Raw genomic sequence first — 15,000 nt, 5'->3', positions numbered from 1 at the left:
TTTACTCTGATATATATATATATATATATATATATATATATATATATCATTTATCTATAAAAAAGTTAACGCGAGATATCGATAAGTGTAAACGATAAAATCTTCATCTATATATTATTTTAAACGTATTTAATATCGATATTTTGTCACGAGATAAGATCGAAATACACATTGTATTTGCATATATTTGCTCTTATTGAAAATTATAATTATGAAAATTTAAATTTCCCGCGTTTCGTTTAACCTATCGCTATCTCTATTTTTATACTGACTCATTATCGTAATCTATCATGGAATCATCTCCCACGTAATCATTAGCGGAAAACTACTTTGTTAGCTTTATTTCTCGTACTTTTTCTAATTGATAAATTTATAATACAAAAAAGAAAATATTAACCGTTACATGCAATGAAGTGCATTCTTATCGATGATAAAATGAGAATGACATTCGTATTTATCATATTATATCATTTAATACAGACATTTGAAAGGTATTCTTCAATGAACATATTAGCGATTACAAACGTAGTTGATATTATATTTATTTTAAGTATATGTGTATATATATGTGTATTTATATAAAAAAAATAATACCTAATAAATTGTTGTCTTAATAAAAAAATCAGGTTCACTCGAAATTGCCGTTGAGCCTTTTTTCTAGATGAAAATATTAAGAGCCAAATCCTCCCGCTCGAAGAAAACGGATGAATGCACTTACTAAATGCAACGCAATGTGGCGCCAGCTGTCGACGTAGTTGCTTACGTGACACCCTATATAGATATAAGTATATATATATATATGAGCGCGTTCGTATGCGCAGAAGCATAGCCGATCGAGAAGCGTCTCAATTGTGTGAACGCCGACACGCTTCGAGAAGTTGGCGTTTATTTGTGCGATCGATTTATCGCATATTTTCGATAGATAATAAGAATGATTTAAATTATAAATACGACGAGCTACGTCATACGTACCTACTTCCTTTCTTCACGATTTCAATATATTATATGAAATAATATTACGTCTGCTATCGTCAATAAACGTGATACTTCTTTTTTTTATGCTGCGTCGCCCGGTATACACTTTTAGACTTTATCGATCTAGTCGATGTTTGCTTCAACGAATTTCCTCCATGACCGCTCGTGGCGTTACCGATCACTACAAGTCCCGCCATTTTTTAAACCCATAGCGCGGTAATTTTTGAACAAAATATATATATATATACATATACATGTACGCGAACTAATTTTGTAAATTGACATCCGCCCTTTTTTTGGATCATGCTATACTTGTTATTTATCTCGATGAACATATAAACATTAACTCTTATTTAAGACTGCATGTTTCCTTTTTATATGTGACGATTATACGTGAACGTTTCGCGTATAAAATAATTTATTAATGCACATACGAACCATAATATTTAACAAGTGAAGAACAATTAATGAAGAAAAAACTTAAAGAAAAATTCGTATCATTGGGGACTATCTTAAAAATCTTTATTCGTATGTGTTACGTATAATTAAACGTATGAAATAGTCGACATTTCGCTAAAAAAAAATCATATTCTTTTTCTCATACATTTTTTTTTTTATTTACATTTCATCGATCTGCATTGGCAATATAATAATGTACGCTTCTTTGTTTATCTTTATATTCTATAATGCAGCTACAGTTGCTCGACCTAGATTTTGAAAAGTTTCCTTTCACCAAATAATATAGAATATCCATATATAATATAATATAATATATATATATATATATATATATATATATATATATATATGTGAAATAAAAATAAAATAAATTCTATATGGCAGATATATCGAGGAATATAAAAAAATTATTATGTCAGGCATTTTGATTATGATCAAAGATATAAGTCCAGCCAAACAGTTCAATTGCAATCACAGATGAAGTATATACAACATAATTATATTTGATTGTTCACGCTAGTCTCACTAGAAATTGCAACTCGATTTCACTATTTTCCACTTGAAAGATTCGACATGTTATTTTCTCTTTCTCATATACTCCTAAGATTGGCTCATGTGGATAATTAAGGAAAATTATAAATCAAGTACTTTTTCGTTTCTTTTTTCTCTCGATAATGGTAAAAACAATCTTACGTAAATTGAAATTTCTTATTGTCCTTTTAACGAGTTATGTTATTTTTCCCTTTTCTTGTTGTTTTTTTTTTCTTGTTTTGTTTTCTAGGCTTCTATAAATTTTATATCAAAGTATAATTATGAAAATTTTTCTCATCGAATACATTGAATTAATAAATGATGAATGAATATTATGAAATGATAATTATAAGTTATGAAAATATAATGTATTATTAAAAATATAACTTTATTGAAATTTTTTTTATATGAATGATATTAATTATAAATTTATGCAAAATATATTAAAAAAAAAAAAAAATATCTCGCAGGAACGACATTAATAATAATTTTTTTTATATTTCATAACTCTGTTTATAACAGTAGTTCTTTTAGGTCACGTTAAATTATACGGTGTAATGATAAAGAAAAGTAGTAAAAGTTGTGTGGGGAGTCACTTTGATAGTATAGAAAATATGTTACATACTATCTATGAGTAAATTGCAAGATGCAGTGTAAATACTCACGCGGCACCATATGAAAGATCGTTTACGGGGATAATAGGTACGTTTCGCTTCACAATTCGCTTCGTGCAGTCGAGAATAGTCTATCAAAGGACGCGCAACTTTCGCGGAAGATTTATTTTCAAATACAATTTAAACGCGCGAAAATTAAAGAAACGCCAATCAATAGGTAAACATTTGAACGTTTATTTTTTTTTCTTTTCTTTTCTTTTCTTTTTTTTTTTTTTTTTTTTTTTTTTTTTTTTTTTTTTTTTATCAAAAAATTTCCACATAAATTTGAAATTCGTTAATAAATTAATATATCGAAGGGGGGAAAAAAAGAAAAGTGAAATATTATTTTATTAAAACATAACAAAGTGTATCGAATATTAAATTTAAATTAAATTAAATTATTTCAATAAGATTTCAAATATATCAGTGATCATATGATATCGGATAAAATGAAATCGGAATATAAAGTTACAAAGTTTCGAGTTTTAGAAACAAAGTTGACGTGTATTTTTAAACAGTTTCTAACATTTTTCCACGCTCCAAATATAGTGTTTCAAGAAATCTCCAAGTAGAAGAAATAGGACTTTCATCTTGTCAAGAAAACTTTCTCTTCGTATTAGCTATGCTTTGCGATTCGTTTGTATTGTTCAATAAATATGTAAATATGTAAATATGTAAATGTCAAAAAATATGTAAAAATGCGTAAAAAATCTTTTATTATTAATGCAAAAAGAGATTTTTAATCTATCTAAATGTTCATGAAAATAATACAAAAAAAAATGTAACTTTCTTTTTTCATCGATTTTATTTAGATGTTTACGATGGAATTAAAAGAAACGTTAATCCTTATTTACGACGTTCTATTATTCTTGATAATGTCAATATTCTATATATTCGAAACAATAATATTTACAATCGTTCCACAACGTTATCGTGAAAAATCTATCAAAGGGAAAATAGCTTTAATTACTGGAGGTGCCACTGGAATTGGTAAATTGATTGCCCAGAAATTATCTTATTTAGGTGCTAACGTTATCATCTGGGATATAAATAAATCAGGTAATATATATTAATTATTATTTTCTAAATTATTTATTTAAAAAAAAGCTATTTATTAAAATTATATATTAAACTATCTATTAAGGCGATATATATATATATATATATACACACATATATTTTATATCTATTATATAATGTAATAAAATATCTTTAGCACTCGAAGATACGGTAAATGAAATAAGAAGACACGGTGGAAAATGTTGGGGATATTATTGCGATATTTCTGATCGAGAAGAAATATTTAAAATTGCGAAATCCATTAAAATTGAGATTGGTAATGTAAGTAATTAAATAATTGGTATAATAAAAATTCACGTACACATACAGATTTATATTTATATATAATTTATAATTTATTTTAAATAATTTTGCTATTAATTTTATATAAATTATAGTTTAATTATTTTAGATAATTTTTCTATTCGTTTTATATTTAAATGATTCATTATTTTCTTTATATTTTTAAATAGATATCATTATTGATAAACAATGCTGGTTATGTATATGGTAAAACTCTTTTGGATATACCAGATGAAGAAATAGAACGTACATTTAAAATAAATATATTGGCGCATTATTGGGTATGTCTCGATGCATTTTCATAAATTTTATTATTAATAATAATATTGATTATTTTTTTTTTTTGAGTTAGATGATTAAAGCATTTTTAAAAGATATGATGAAAGAAAATTATGGACACATTGTAACAATAGCAAGTGTTGCTGGTTTACTTGGAACTTACAATTGCACTGATTATTCAGCCACGAAATTTGCTGCCATTGGACTTCACGAAAGTCTTTTTTCAGAACTCAAAGTAGACTGACAAATTTTTACAATTATACTTAATTCGATATTATTATTAGATTATTATTAATATAAAATTTGAAATATATTTTTAAGGCTCATGGATACGAAGGGATTCATATGACACTCGTTTGTCCTTATTTGATTAATACGAAAATGTTTTATGGTGTTAAACCTAGGTAATTAGAAAATGTATATATCAATGAAAAATCTAATATTCACACGTGTACGGAAATTTAATGTTTTCTTAAATTATAAAATCGTAGATTGATGAAAATGCTCGAACCCGAGTACGTTGCCGAAGAAGTAATAAAAGGAATATTATTGAACAAAGTAAATGTTACATTACCTAACATTGTCAGACTTCTTTTGCCACTTAAATGGTAAGTCATATATGTATTGAAAAAAACATATTATTATTAAAAAATAAATTTTTTCTATTTCCATGCACAGCTTATTACCTGCAAAAATGTGTTGGGATTTAATGTATCGTATAATACGTGGACCACAATCAATGATGATGTTTAAAGGACAAGAAAGTATAGAGATGCATCAAAAAAATAATAATGTTATTGAAAAGACTGAAAAATTACACCTACAGTAATTATATTCAAAAATATACTGCATAATTTTGTAAGTAAATTCATGATATATTAATTGATAATACTTCATTTCACAATCGAAATAAAATCTTGATTAGTCATAAGAATACTATACATATGTATGAAATATATTATAAAATGTTAGTATTCTTAGAGGATATTTGTTATAATATTGTTAATTAATTATTGGCCATTAGATACGTATATCAATCGACGGATTATGAAAATCCAATCGGTTATATGATACTTCATTAGAAAATTCTTATAACAAGTCATAAAAATAATTCAATCCTTGACCAAGCTCCCAAATAGCAATACCTGTACCTAATTCTGCTGCAAGATCAAATCGATGTATAATGGAGTACAGAGTAGGATAAAAAATATATCCACTGCCTAAAGAAGATCTGAAATATAATATGATATTTAATAACAGATGAAGTATTCACGAAAATTATAAGTTGAGAAAAAGTTGATCAAATCAAAAATCTTACTTTGCTTCAAAGAAATGTTCTTTACTTCTATCATCCCACTGAATCTTGCTTTTGAATGATTCAAGACTTTTTAAGTATTGTGAACCTAAAATAGGTCCACCACCTTCTGGTGTATAATTGTATCCATAAAAATTGATACCTAGCAAGATTTGAGTTCGTCTAGGATCATTTTGATCTGGAATTAATAGTTCTACACATTGTCTTGCCCAAGAAAGTGGACTATTAGGACCAGGACGTTGAATGCTTGAGTAATCGTATGTCATCAAAGAGAAAGCTTTAACATGGGGTGCCAATTCATTGAATTGGTCTCTTGAAAATAATTGTGCTTTTGTACTAAAAAATCAAAATAAGTCTAATCATTTAAGAGATTATCAAAAAAAAAAAAAATAATAATAATGTAAGTAATATGAGACTTACCCTCTTGATGGTGGAACTGCTAATATTATGTCAAGATGATTGTTTTTTAATTTTTGAGCAATTGTTTTAACCACAGACAAAATAATTTGCACATTGATACCCGTAAATATAAACTGATTCCATATTTCTAAGACATAACCATCAAAACGGAATGTCTATAACAAAATATTTTAACATTCAGATATATATTTATATTTTTATAATAGAATTTGTATGTTGTGTCATTTTCTCTTTTTTTATAACAATAAAATCATTACCTTTGCTGTATCAGATAGTATCGTAATGAGTTGTTGTTGCTTTTGTATATTATTTTCTAATTCGACGATATCATTGGTTGACCAATGTTCGAATAATACCCTTGGCAAAACTGAAATATGTTCAAACTAAAGTAAAAGAATATTTTAATGATTTTTTATACAATTATTAAGTGGTATATAATAACCACTATTATTTTCTAATTCGACATACTTTTTACATTATGATTTTCACTGTTCATAGATCTCATATCCTTCAACCATTTTTTTTGAACATCATGTGTTGGTAATTGAAATGTTGACATATTACTAGGTAATATGGATAACCACACTGGTGATACCATTGTGAATTTCCCATGAAAAGTTTTTGATATCTCATATCCATTACTGTTCCACTAAAATTATATCATAGAATATAAGCTAATTATAATAATAATTTAGCTCTAATGATTGTACTTACAGGAGTAATATATCCTAAAATTTCTCCAGAAAATCTTCTACGCTTAGTATCTATATAATATGTTCCAGATTCCCTAATAATCTCGGTTGTTTTAATATCTTTAGTTACTAAACTCCTTTGAAAAACGTCTTTGTTGACAGGGCCTTTCTAAAATTATAATTAAATCAATCTTTAAGGCATGTTGTATATGAGGTAATTAATTAATAAGTTCAGAATTTTGTAATTTGAACAATATTCATTATAATAACAAATTCTTTTTATTATTTTTTATACCTGAATATCTATCTTCCCTTTATCCTTTTTATCCTTTTTATTGCCGGTATTTGTAGGCGGCGACAATGTGGCTTCGGATAATTTAATTACAATTAATATATTTATCAGTATCAAGTAGTTCATAATATTTAAAATACTTATTCAATTAATAGTATTAATATTATTTAATTAATAATTGTTCAAAATATTTTATAATGGATTGTATACAAATGGTTTTATGGAAGTAAAATTTTTTTATATCGAAACGACAAGTATTACTTTAGGTTTCAACTACTCATAGAGAGTGCTGTTATCGCTACTACTGCATACCCTGGTGACAATATCTTGAACTTATAATGTTTCTGATCATTTATCTTCATGTCACCTAATTGAGCTTGTCAGTTTCTTTATAGCAGCTCTTAAAGTGTATTAATTTTATAATAATTTAAAGATTTTGATAATTTTTTCCGTTTACGACAATAATTAACGTTTTTTCCTAACAAAATGCAAGATAGATGACGAAATGTTAGCGTAATTTATAGCAATTCTATAATAAGTTTTAAGGTTATTTTTATAATTTACAAACATGATTTAATTATACAAATTATGTTGAATATATATATATATATATTAGAACAAAATAAAAGAAGATTATTCTATAGTATTTGTGATAAGTTATTAAAATAGCTGTAAAAGAAGAAAGAAGAATTATTTAATGAAATCAGGAGATATTATTATGTTTACTACAGAGAAGGATATTCCTAACCTAAATTATAATTATAATAATTTTCATTTTTCGATCAGTGAAAAAGAAAATGAATCTGAATTTGATATAAAGTTAAAGCAAGCATGGGAAAAGGCTCAAAAGGATGGAGTATTTCGATATTTATTAAATATTAGTAGTTGGCGGATACTCGAAGGTCCATATAGACTGTTAGTTCAGGTATATATAATTTTATTTCAGAGGACTCATTACCTATATATTTTATTTATAGTACATAGTAAAATATGTATCTAAATTTTTTAGCTTAATCCTGATAGAGCATTTAAAAGACGAGCACCAGAACATATTACGACAATGTTACAGCCATTTGATCCAACAAGATTTAACTTTACTAAATTATCAAAAAGTGAAATAATGTTTAAGATAGAAAATGAAGATGATAGTGATATCATAGCAGTTAATGTTAGCCCTACTGAATGGTGTCATTCTTTACTAATTATAAAATATTTGCAATGTCTTCCGCAGAGCATTACGTGGTATAGTCTTCAAAAAGCTATTGAGATATTGTTGTTGAGCAGCTCACCGTAAATATTTCATCAAATTATATATGCGAATTTATTATATGTGAATATAAGTTAAAAACATTCTTTGATATTTTAGGTACTTTAGGATTGCATTTAATAGTTTATGTGCTTTTGCTTCTGTCAATCACTTACATTGGCATTTATATTACCTCAAGCACAACATGGTTCTTGAATATATCGTAAATAATTCATACATATAATATATTTCAAAAAGAAAAATCAATTGTAATTATTTTAAAAATTAAATTTGTTTTAGGACGTACAACCATATCAAGGTTCTTTGTTCCTCTTAGAAAATTTTCCTAGCAAAGGATTTTGCTTTAAATTATCATCTTCAAAGAAAATAGAAACTTTTGTATCTTCAATATTTTCATTAGTAAATTACCTACAAAAGAATCAGATAGCACATAATGTATATGTTACAAGAGCAAAAACTATAAATTCAAAAGAAGTGTATGATGATGTACGGGCATACGTTTGGGCAAGAAAGTCACACTTTGATGTAAAAAATACAACTTTGTTTAATTCAGCTGCGTGCGAATTCTTTGGACACATATTTGTTAAAAGTAATTATTTGATTTAATTGATTTTCTTTTTCAAAAGTATCAATTTATTTTATTATATTATTGGGTATAATCCTCTTTGTTTTCTTTTTTTTTTTTTTGTAGCAGAAGAAGCATATCAAAATTTGACAGAATCAACAATAGCAAAAATATTAGAGTCTGTAACGGAACAGCCTTATTTATTAATTAAAAAAGATTTACATAAAATAATGTAAAATCAAATAACAAAGGACGGAAGATAATCTATTATTATCTGTTATAGTTTATTATCTATCTATAAAAAAAAAAATATATATATATATGTATATAAATATATAAAAATAAAAAACATTCGAATTTTATAATTACATAACCTTTCAATTATATGTACTTTGTTCATTTGATTTTTCGCGCGAATAAGTAAACGAAATTCTGGTTATAATAATTTCATAATGATATTTATATAAACGATAAAAAGATTATATAGACAATATTATAAGATTATAAAATATAAATAAGAGAACTTATACTTTTTTGTATCATTATTAAATATTATAAATTATTAAATATTCAAAATTAATATTTTATGTCGCATTTAATTTAAGCCAATAGAAAAGCAGGAAGAATTTGAACATGCAAAGAGAACCAGTATGCAGTTCGTCGAGACAAACGCACGAGGAGTCGGGATCATTTTATAAGGAAAATTAGGTAATTATTCTTATCTTATAAGTTATTCTTGTTTTTCTTTTAGAAAATTTTAATCCAATATTAAAAATAAGAACAAAACATTATTCTTATCGATAAAAGTATATTTCGATAAACGATAATCTAAAAGACTGAACGAAGCGTATGTATATATGTTCATACATATACATTTCGTAGGTTGTACAAGTAAATACATACAGTATGTAAATACATATACATAGTTTGAAAAAACAGAATATTAATTAAATATACGTTGTCGATTTTTATTGAAATTTAATCTACATAATATTGAAATATAATCGCTAATATCGGATTAATTTGAACGTAATAATTTCCAATATATATATGTATGTGTATATATATATATATATATTATACATTGTATTCATCAATCTGAAGATAATTCGGGCACGGAATCGTTCGAATACTTTCGTTAGAGACGCTATAATTTATCACGTGACAGTCGTGAGAGTAAATTGTTTTCTAAAATAGCGACGAAGAATTGGCACATGATAAAAGAACAATCGATGGTGGCAAGTTTATTCGAGGGTGGGGAGAGGGAGGAGGGGGAATTATTTGTTCCTAACCTTAAAAATATACATAAATGTAATGATAACGAATTAAAAAAATATAAGTGTCTATCTAAGCGTTTTCAGGAATATTTTACTTATAATATGATTAATCATATGATATGTATAATAGATTTAGGCAGATATAAAAGGTCTAAGTCGAAAAGGCAAAGAATATTAGATTCGATAGAGATACGGCTTTGATTTACAAGAGCTAATTAATATAAATGTATATTGGAGGTTATAATAACAAATGTCGATATAAAAATTAACAATAGACATAACGAACGACAAATTTAACATTTAACAATAATTAAATCTCGTATAAATATCGTACTTTCTTATTTTCGTTTTTACTTAAATTACATAAACAACTTTTTTTCCTTTTATAATGCTTTCTCTCTTTTTTTTTCTTCTTTTTTTTTTTATCTTTTCTTTTTTTAATGCTTGAAACTTTTCAACAAATTTGAAATGAACACGCGAAACAAGGTCGCCCAAATTGGACATAATATAAGCTTTGCTAACAATATTAATTAATATTTTTCTTTCGCCGTTTGATATGTTCTTATCGACATTTTAACAACGATACCATCGTATCCCATTTATAGCGTCGAATTGAATGATTAGAATTGTCGAAATTGTGTCATTTTGCTGTGCAATTAGGCGTTTTATGATATTTAGAAGTACTAGCAGTATAAAAGTATCAAGCTAACTATATAGATCGATCGTGCGTTTAACTTACGAACGAAATCGATCATGATGGATGATCATTCTCTTATATAATTTTCATTCTAAAACAATTCTTAAATAATTCTCAAAACATTCTTAAACAATTTAAACGATCCAATGTTTCGAGTTAAATTTCGTATTAACGATTTTTCGAATCACTGGAAAGTTTATTATCATTATAATCATCATCATAATCATCATCATCATCATTATTACCACCACCACCATCATTATCATCATCATCATCATTATCATCATCATCATTATTTCATAATAATTTAACTTGAAAAATTCAAAAACTGTAAGAAACTCGTAGAAAAAAATATGGAAGAACAAGTAGCAAAGAGAATATGATCGTTAAATTGAAAGATTATACAAACGTAAGATAACCTATTTAATTCGGTCTATTTCAATCAGGACTAGTGAGTGAAAATGGATTAGGAATGAAAGTACGATTTTACATTATCTAATATTTTCTTTTCCCTTTTTCTTTTTCTTTTTACTTTTTTTTTCTTTTTCTTTTTCTTTTGGAGATCCAATATATAAATTAAGCGGATCAATAAATCGTGTTCCAGTCTTTGGAAAATCAAAGAGCGATTAATAATCGATCATTTTCTTCGTTCGAAAATGATCCAAAAGGACGTCGAAATATATTCACCGATAAATTATTCTCAAAGTATAGAAAATTGTTCTCAAGGTAATAAGAAACTTTTGAAAAGAAAAATAACGATTAACAATATCATAGGCGACGAGGACATTGCAATGACCACACCCGAGCCAAGATTGTCCTGTACGACATTGTCGTAACAATTGGCGATAAGCTCAAAGTCGATCAAATTCATTGGTTTATTGTTGTATTCGATCGGCGATATACAATAATTTTTACGTTGAAATTCAATAGCGCTACCGTTAACGAAGTCGCTCTCGAGAATATTATGAGCTTGACAGTCACAAGGGAAGTGATTGTCGATCGCACTGATCGAATTCACTTCTAGAACTATGTCCTTTGCATGACGAGGAGCCTCGAGTACGTGATTACCGTGAAACCTAAGGATGTTCACAGTATTTTCGTCTCTCAAATGAAATCTTTCAATTAGGTCAATCTTGTTGTTGAGAATGTTAAGATGATCAACATAAATCAAACCAGTGAATGCGTCTTTTTGAATGACACCTAAATCGCTTTCTTGAATGTTTAAAGAGTTCACGTGGCTTAGGCCACGAAATGTGTAGGATTTCAAACTAGAAAGATCCATGAAGGTGAGCTTCAATAGACCAACCGTATGTAATCCATCGAAAGCATCTGGTTCGATGTTACGAATACCCGATGGTAAAATAAGTCTGATGACGTTTGTCAAACCGGTAAAAGCATGACTATGTAAACTTAATAATGGATTGTTGCTTAAAAGTATAGCACGAATATTTGAGGTACCGGCAAATGCGTAACCCTCGACGTAACGGATCTTGTTATTCGCCAGTAATAGAACGGAAACGTTCTGAAGGGCGGCGAAAGAAAATTTTTCGATATAGGACAAAGGTGTGTCCTGAATCGAAAGCTCTCGTAATTTGTTCAATCCACGAAAGGCAAATGGTCTTATAGACGAAATATTGTTACCATCCAATGAGAGTTTTTTCAGTACACGTAGACCGGCGAAAGCATCGGTCTTTATTATAGGAAAATTATTTTTCGTTAGAGACAATTCCTCTACTCCTTCTGGTAAATGTTGGGTCGGTATATCCTCTAGCCCTCCCGTATTGCAAATCACCTGTAACACGTACATACAAATTCCTCTTTATTTCAAAAATTTTATATACACGCGAGCGTATGTAGATATCTGTAAAAAAAAAAAAAAAAAAAAAAAAAGAAGAAAAAAGAAAAAAAAACGGAAGAATTTTTATGTGCGTGAAAAAAATTTATCCGAAAAATTCTTTTGACTAAAACGACTAACTTTTTCAAGCCGTGCATATATGAGATATATATTTCATTCCATTTTATCTTCCATTCATTTGTTCGTCTCTTTCATTATTTTTTTTAACGTTGATTGATCATTTGAAAGAGGCTTATACGATTTCGAAATAAAAGACCGCTATCTCTTATCGTTCCTTTTTCAATAGGAATTGCAATGTGCGAGTGACAGCTCGAACGGTTCGGTAATTACCTATGTAATTACCTTCTGGGAAAGACAGATGCATTCTGGAGGGCATTGTATGTTCTCGGCTGTATTTTTATCTTGATTCGTGGAAAGCGCTAGGCTCACCGTCGCTGTACACAGTACAAAGTAAATCGAGATCTATAAGAACAGAAAATAAAAGATATGAGAAAAAATAAATAATTAAACGAGATGATTTCTCTGGGAAGAGAAAAAAAGAAAGAGAGAGTGAGAAAATAAATACAACATGTATGTATATATGTATATATTATGTATGATATATATATATATATATATATATATGTATATATGATCGTTTATAGATATCTATGTGTCCATAAGTGTACATACATACATACATACATACATACATACATACATATATGTGTGCATGTATGTATATTCGATGTATGTTGTGTGTGTGCATATATATCGAAAAAGAGTGTAAACTTGTCATTATATAAGAGTACTATGCAAATATGCGTATTTTGTTTGGTACCTGCGCCCTGTGATACATCAATCCCAGAATTGTTTACGGCGCATGCCTCGTCATATCCAGAAAAGTCAGCGACGATGTGGGACGTAGTTCTTGTATCTCCTCAAAGACAACGTTCAAACTATCAAGCCAAAGTGATGAGAGACACAATGGGGGGAAAAAAAAAAGAAACAAAAACTAGGAAGAGATCAAAGATGAGATAGATTCGAGATTTATCTTTTCTCGATGCGCACGAGTATAAATGAATCACTGTTCTTTTTTCTTTTTGTTTTTTTTTTTTTTTTTGTTTTTTTTCTCATTCACTTTGTGACACACTTGTTGTGAAGAAGAGACAAATTCACCAAACACCGAAAGATAAAAAGATAAGAGAAATATAAAAAGGGTTGTAACGTGAACGACGTTGAAAATGAAGGGATTGGATTTTTATGAAGGAAGGATAGAGAAAGAGGGAGAAAGAGAAAGGGATATATATATATATATATATATATATATATGTGTGTGTGTTTATATGTATATATATATATAAAAGTAAGAAAGGAAAACTTTTTGCTCACAAGACGAAGTTAAAATCGCACCTTTCGAAAGGAAGAGATAACACGAATTTCCATGCAACATCCACGGTTACATTCAACGCGGACGACGTAGCTCGCTGCGCTTTATTTCTCCTTAGCCACTCTTCCCTATATCCCTTCCCCTTGCATATCCCCTACGCCGGCCACTCATCCTACCCTCTCCTTTGCAAATATCTTCTGCGCAAGCTCGTAATTATTGTCTCTGTCTATTTCTTTCTCTGTCTCTCTCTCTCTCTCTCTCTCTCTCTCTCTCTCTCTTTCTCTATCTTTCTATCTCTAACTTTATTTCTATCTTTATCTTTATCTTTATATCTGTCTCTATCTTTCTTTCTTTATCTCTGTCTCTTTCTCTCATTTACGTATGACATCGAGCAACAATTCTTATTATCAAATCAAATCCATTTCGGAGTTATCGTATATCATAAAAATATGTCGTGTAACTTTTCAAATTTCAAAGGATTTTCTTACAAAATAATGCAACATTTTTTCTTTTCTTTAAGAATACGTCGAAAAAAATAAACTAATTATATTTGAATATTATGTTTAAGTTGCCGATTAAATAATTCAATATCATTAATTTTTGTTTCTTTTTTTTTATTTCCTTTTCTTTTTTCTTTCTTTTTTTTTTTTTTTTTAATGGAGACTATATGATAAGGATAGAAATGGGTTTAGATGAATGAATTAATATATTCGAGTATTCCAATATGCATAGATTTTTAATAATAATACTTAAAAAAAAAAAACAGTCTTATAAAGTAATACAGTATGTATTATTAAGGCAACTCGATGTACATGTAAATATATATATATATATATATATATATATATATATATATACATATATATATATATATATATATATATATATATATATACATATATATATATATATATATATATATATATTTACACAATCGTAATAAATTCAACAAGATAATTGTTATTTCGAACAAATATCTTTAGAAGTTATAA

At 27.5% G+C, this 15,000-nt stretch overlaps 6 protein-coding genes across 13 annotated transcripts in view; 3 read left to right on the top strand and 3 right to left on the bottom strand.

Moving 5' to 3' along the window:
• Nucleotides 1-1,123, bottom strand: part of LOC124952257 (N-acetylgalactosamine kinase) — a 9,619-nt gene extending 8,496 nt beyond the window's left edge. The window contains exons 1-2 of one of the 2 annotated variants that reach the window (XM_047501833.1): nucleotides 973-1,117; nucleotides 595-771 (exon numbers count right to left, since the gene is read on the bottom strand). The gene's annotated coding sequence lies outside the window, so the exon portion shown is untranslated. Of the gene's footprint in view, nucleotides 1-594; nucleotides 772-972 lie in introns of both variants that reach the window. The other variant, XM_047501835.1, reaches the window with a different exon arrangement.
• Nucleotides 1,124-2,367: 1,244 nt separating this feature from the next.
• Nucleotides 2,368-6,897, top strand: LOC124952199 (estradiol 17-beta-dehydrogenase 11-like). 2 transcript variants are annotated; one of them, XM_047501717.1, is made up of 8 exons: nucleotides 2,368-2,796; nucleotides 3,431-3,677; nucleotides 3,835-3,959; nucleotides 4,151-4,261; nucleotides 4,333-4,494; nucleotides 4,581-4,663; nucleotides 4,751-4,867; nucleotides 4,938-6,897. In XM_047501717.1, the coding sequence occupies exons 2-8, from the start codon at nucleotides 3,431-3,433 to the stop codon at nucleotides 5,086-5,088; spliced, it is 996 nt and encodes a 331-aa protein (XP_047357673.1). In that variant the 5' UTR covers nucleotides 2,368-2,796; the 3' UTR covers nucleotides 5,089-6,897. The 2 variants fall into 2 exon arrangements, with proteins under 2 accessions (XP_047357673.1, XP_047357672.1); XM_047501716.1 differs by lacking the exon at nucleotides 2,368-2,796 and adding an exon at nucleotides 2,959-3,276.
• LOC124952197 (chitinase domain-containing protein 1) lies at nucleotides 5,033-7,297 on the bottom strand. The gene is made up of 7 exons (XM_047501712.1): nucleotides 6,982-7,297; nucleotides 6,709-6,855; nucleotides 6,463-6,643; nucleotides 6,252-6,361; nucleotides 5,995-6,149; nucleotides 5,578-5,910; nucleotides 5,033-5,490 (listed from the first exon to the last, which is right to left on the bottom strand). The coding sequence occupies exons 1-7, from the start codon at nucleotides 7,102-7,104 to the stop codon at nucleotides 5,349-5,351; spliced, it is 1,191 nt and encodes a 396-aa protein (XP_047357668.1). The 5' UTR covers nucleotides 7,105-7,297; the 3' UTR covers nucleotides 5,033-5,348.
• Nucleotides 7,298-7,321: 24 nt separating this feature from the next.
• On the top strand, nucleotides 7,322-9,290 carry LOC124952198 (GDP-D-glucose phosphorylase 1). Of its 2 annotated transcripts, none has more exons than XM_047501715.1 (5): nucleotides 7,322-7,903; nucleotides 7,988-8,268; nucleotides 8,345-8,447; nucleotides 8,525-8,834; nucleotides 8,940-9,290. In XM_047501715.1, the coding sequence occupies exons 1-5, from the start codon at nucleotides 7,676-7,678 to the stop codon at nucleotides 9,044-9,046; spliced, it is 1,029 nt and encodes a 342-aa protein (XP_047357671.1). In that variant the 5' UTR covers nucleotides 7,322-7,675; the 3' UTR covers nucleotides 9,047-9,290. The 2 variants fall into 2 exon arrangements, with proteins under 2 accessions (XP_047357671.1, XP_047357669.1); XM_047501713.1 differs by having other exon boundaries at nucleotides 7,324-7,903; nucleotides 8,937-9,277.
• LOC124952196 (leucine-rich repeat-containing protein 15-like) lies at nucleotides 7,901-14,714 on the bottom strand. Of its 5 annotated transcripts, none has more exons than XM_047501709.1 (4): nucleotides 14,032-14,714; nucleotides 13,460-13,577; nucleotides 12,982-13,101; nucleotides 7,901-12,576 (listed from the first exon to the last, which is right to left on the bottom strand). In XM_047501709.1, exons 2-4 carry the CDS (start codon nucleotides 13,475-13,477, stop codon nucleotides 11,506-11,508), a joined length of 1,209 nt encoding a protein of 402 aa, XP_047357665.1. In that variant the 5' UTR covers nucleotides 13,478-13,577; nucleotides 14,032-14,714; the 3' UTR covers nucleotides 7,901-11,505. The 5 variants fall into 5 exon arrangements, with proteins under 5 accessions (XP_047357665.1, XP_047357666.1, XP_047357667.1 ...); XM_047501710.1 differs by having other exon boundaries at nucleotides 13,460-13,558; XM_047501711.1 differs by having other exon boundaries at nucleotides 13,460-13,555.
• Nucleotides 9,501-15,000, top strand: part of LOC124952200 (zwei Ig domain protein zig-8) — a 172,372-nt gene continuing 166,872 nt past the window's right edge. Inside the window, exon 1 of the mRNA XM_047501723.1 lies at nucleotides 9,501-9,518. The gene's annotated coding sequence lies outside the window, so the exon portion shown is untranslated. The remainder of the gene's footprint in view (nucleotides 9,519-15,000) is intronic.

The sequence above is a fragment of the Vespa velutina genome, chromosome 10 (genome assembly GCF_912470025.1).
Source record: "Vespa velutina chromosome 10, iVesVel2.1, whole genome shotgun sequence".
In the NCBI taxonomy this organism is placed as follows: domain Eukaryota; kingdom Metazoa; phylum Arthropoda; class Insecta; order Hymenoptera; family Vespidae; genus Vespa; species Vespa velutina.
The sequence above is the reverse complement of the archived record's forward strand: the minus strand, read 5'-3'. Positions and strand labels throughout refer to the sequence as shown.

What these genes read in the sequence shown, in the direction of transcription:
- LOC124952199 (XM_047501716.1), top strand. Translation starts at nt 3,241, where the DNA reads ATGCTTTGCGATTCGTTTGTATTGTTCAATAAATAT. An exon ending in ATATATTGGCGCATTATTGG is followed by an intron (nt 4,262 to 4,332) that starts GTATGTCTCGAT and finishes TTTTTGAGTTAG; the next exon opens with ATGATTAAAGCATTTTTAAA. An exon ending in TTTTATGGTGTTAAACCTAG is followed by an intron (nt 4,664 to 4,750) that starts GTAATTAGAAAA and finishes ATAAAATCGTAG; the next exon opens with ATTGATGAAAATGCTCGAAC.
- LOC124952197 (XM_047501712.1), bottom strand. Translation starts at nt 7,104, where the DNA reads ATGAACTACTTGATACTGATAAATATATTAATTGTAATTAAATTATCC. An exon ending in GCAGTTCCACCATCAAGAGG is followed by an intron (nt 5,911 to 5,994) that starts GTAAGTCTCATA and finishes TTGATTTTTTAG; the next exon opens with TACAAAAGCACAATTATTTT. An exon ending in GAACATTTCTTTGAAGCAAA is followed by an intron (nt 5,491 to 5,577) that starts GTAAGATTTTTG and finishes ATTATATTTCAG; the next exon opens with ATCTTCTTTAGGCAGTGGAT.
- LOC124952198 (XM_047501713.1), top strand. Translation starts at nt 7,676, where the DNA reads ATGAAATCAGGAGATATTATTATGTTTACTACAGAGAAGGATATTCCT. An exon ending in CATATAGACTGTTAGTTCAG is followed by an intron (nt 7,904 to 7,987) that starts GTATATATAATT and finishes TAAATTTTTTAG; the next exon opens with CTTAATCCTGATAGAGCATT. An exon ending in ACATGGTTCTTGAATATATC is followed by an intron (nt 8,448 to 8,524) that starts GTAAATAATTCA and finishes AATTTGTTTTAG; the next exon opens with GACGTACAACCATATCAAGG.
- LOC124952196 (XM_047501709.1), bottom strand. An exon ending in GCATCTGTCTTTCCCAGAAG is followed by an intron (nt 12,577 to 12,981) that starts GTAATTACATAG and finishes TACGTGTTACAG; the next exon opens with GTGATTTGCAATACGGGAGG.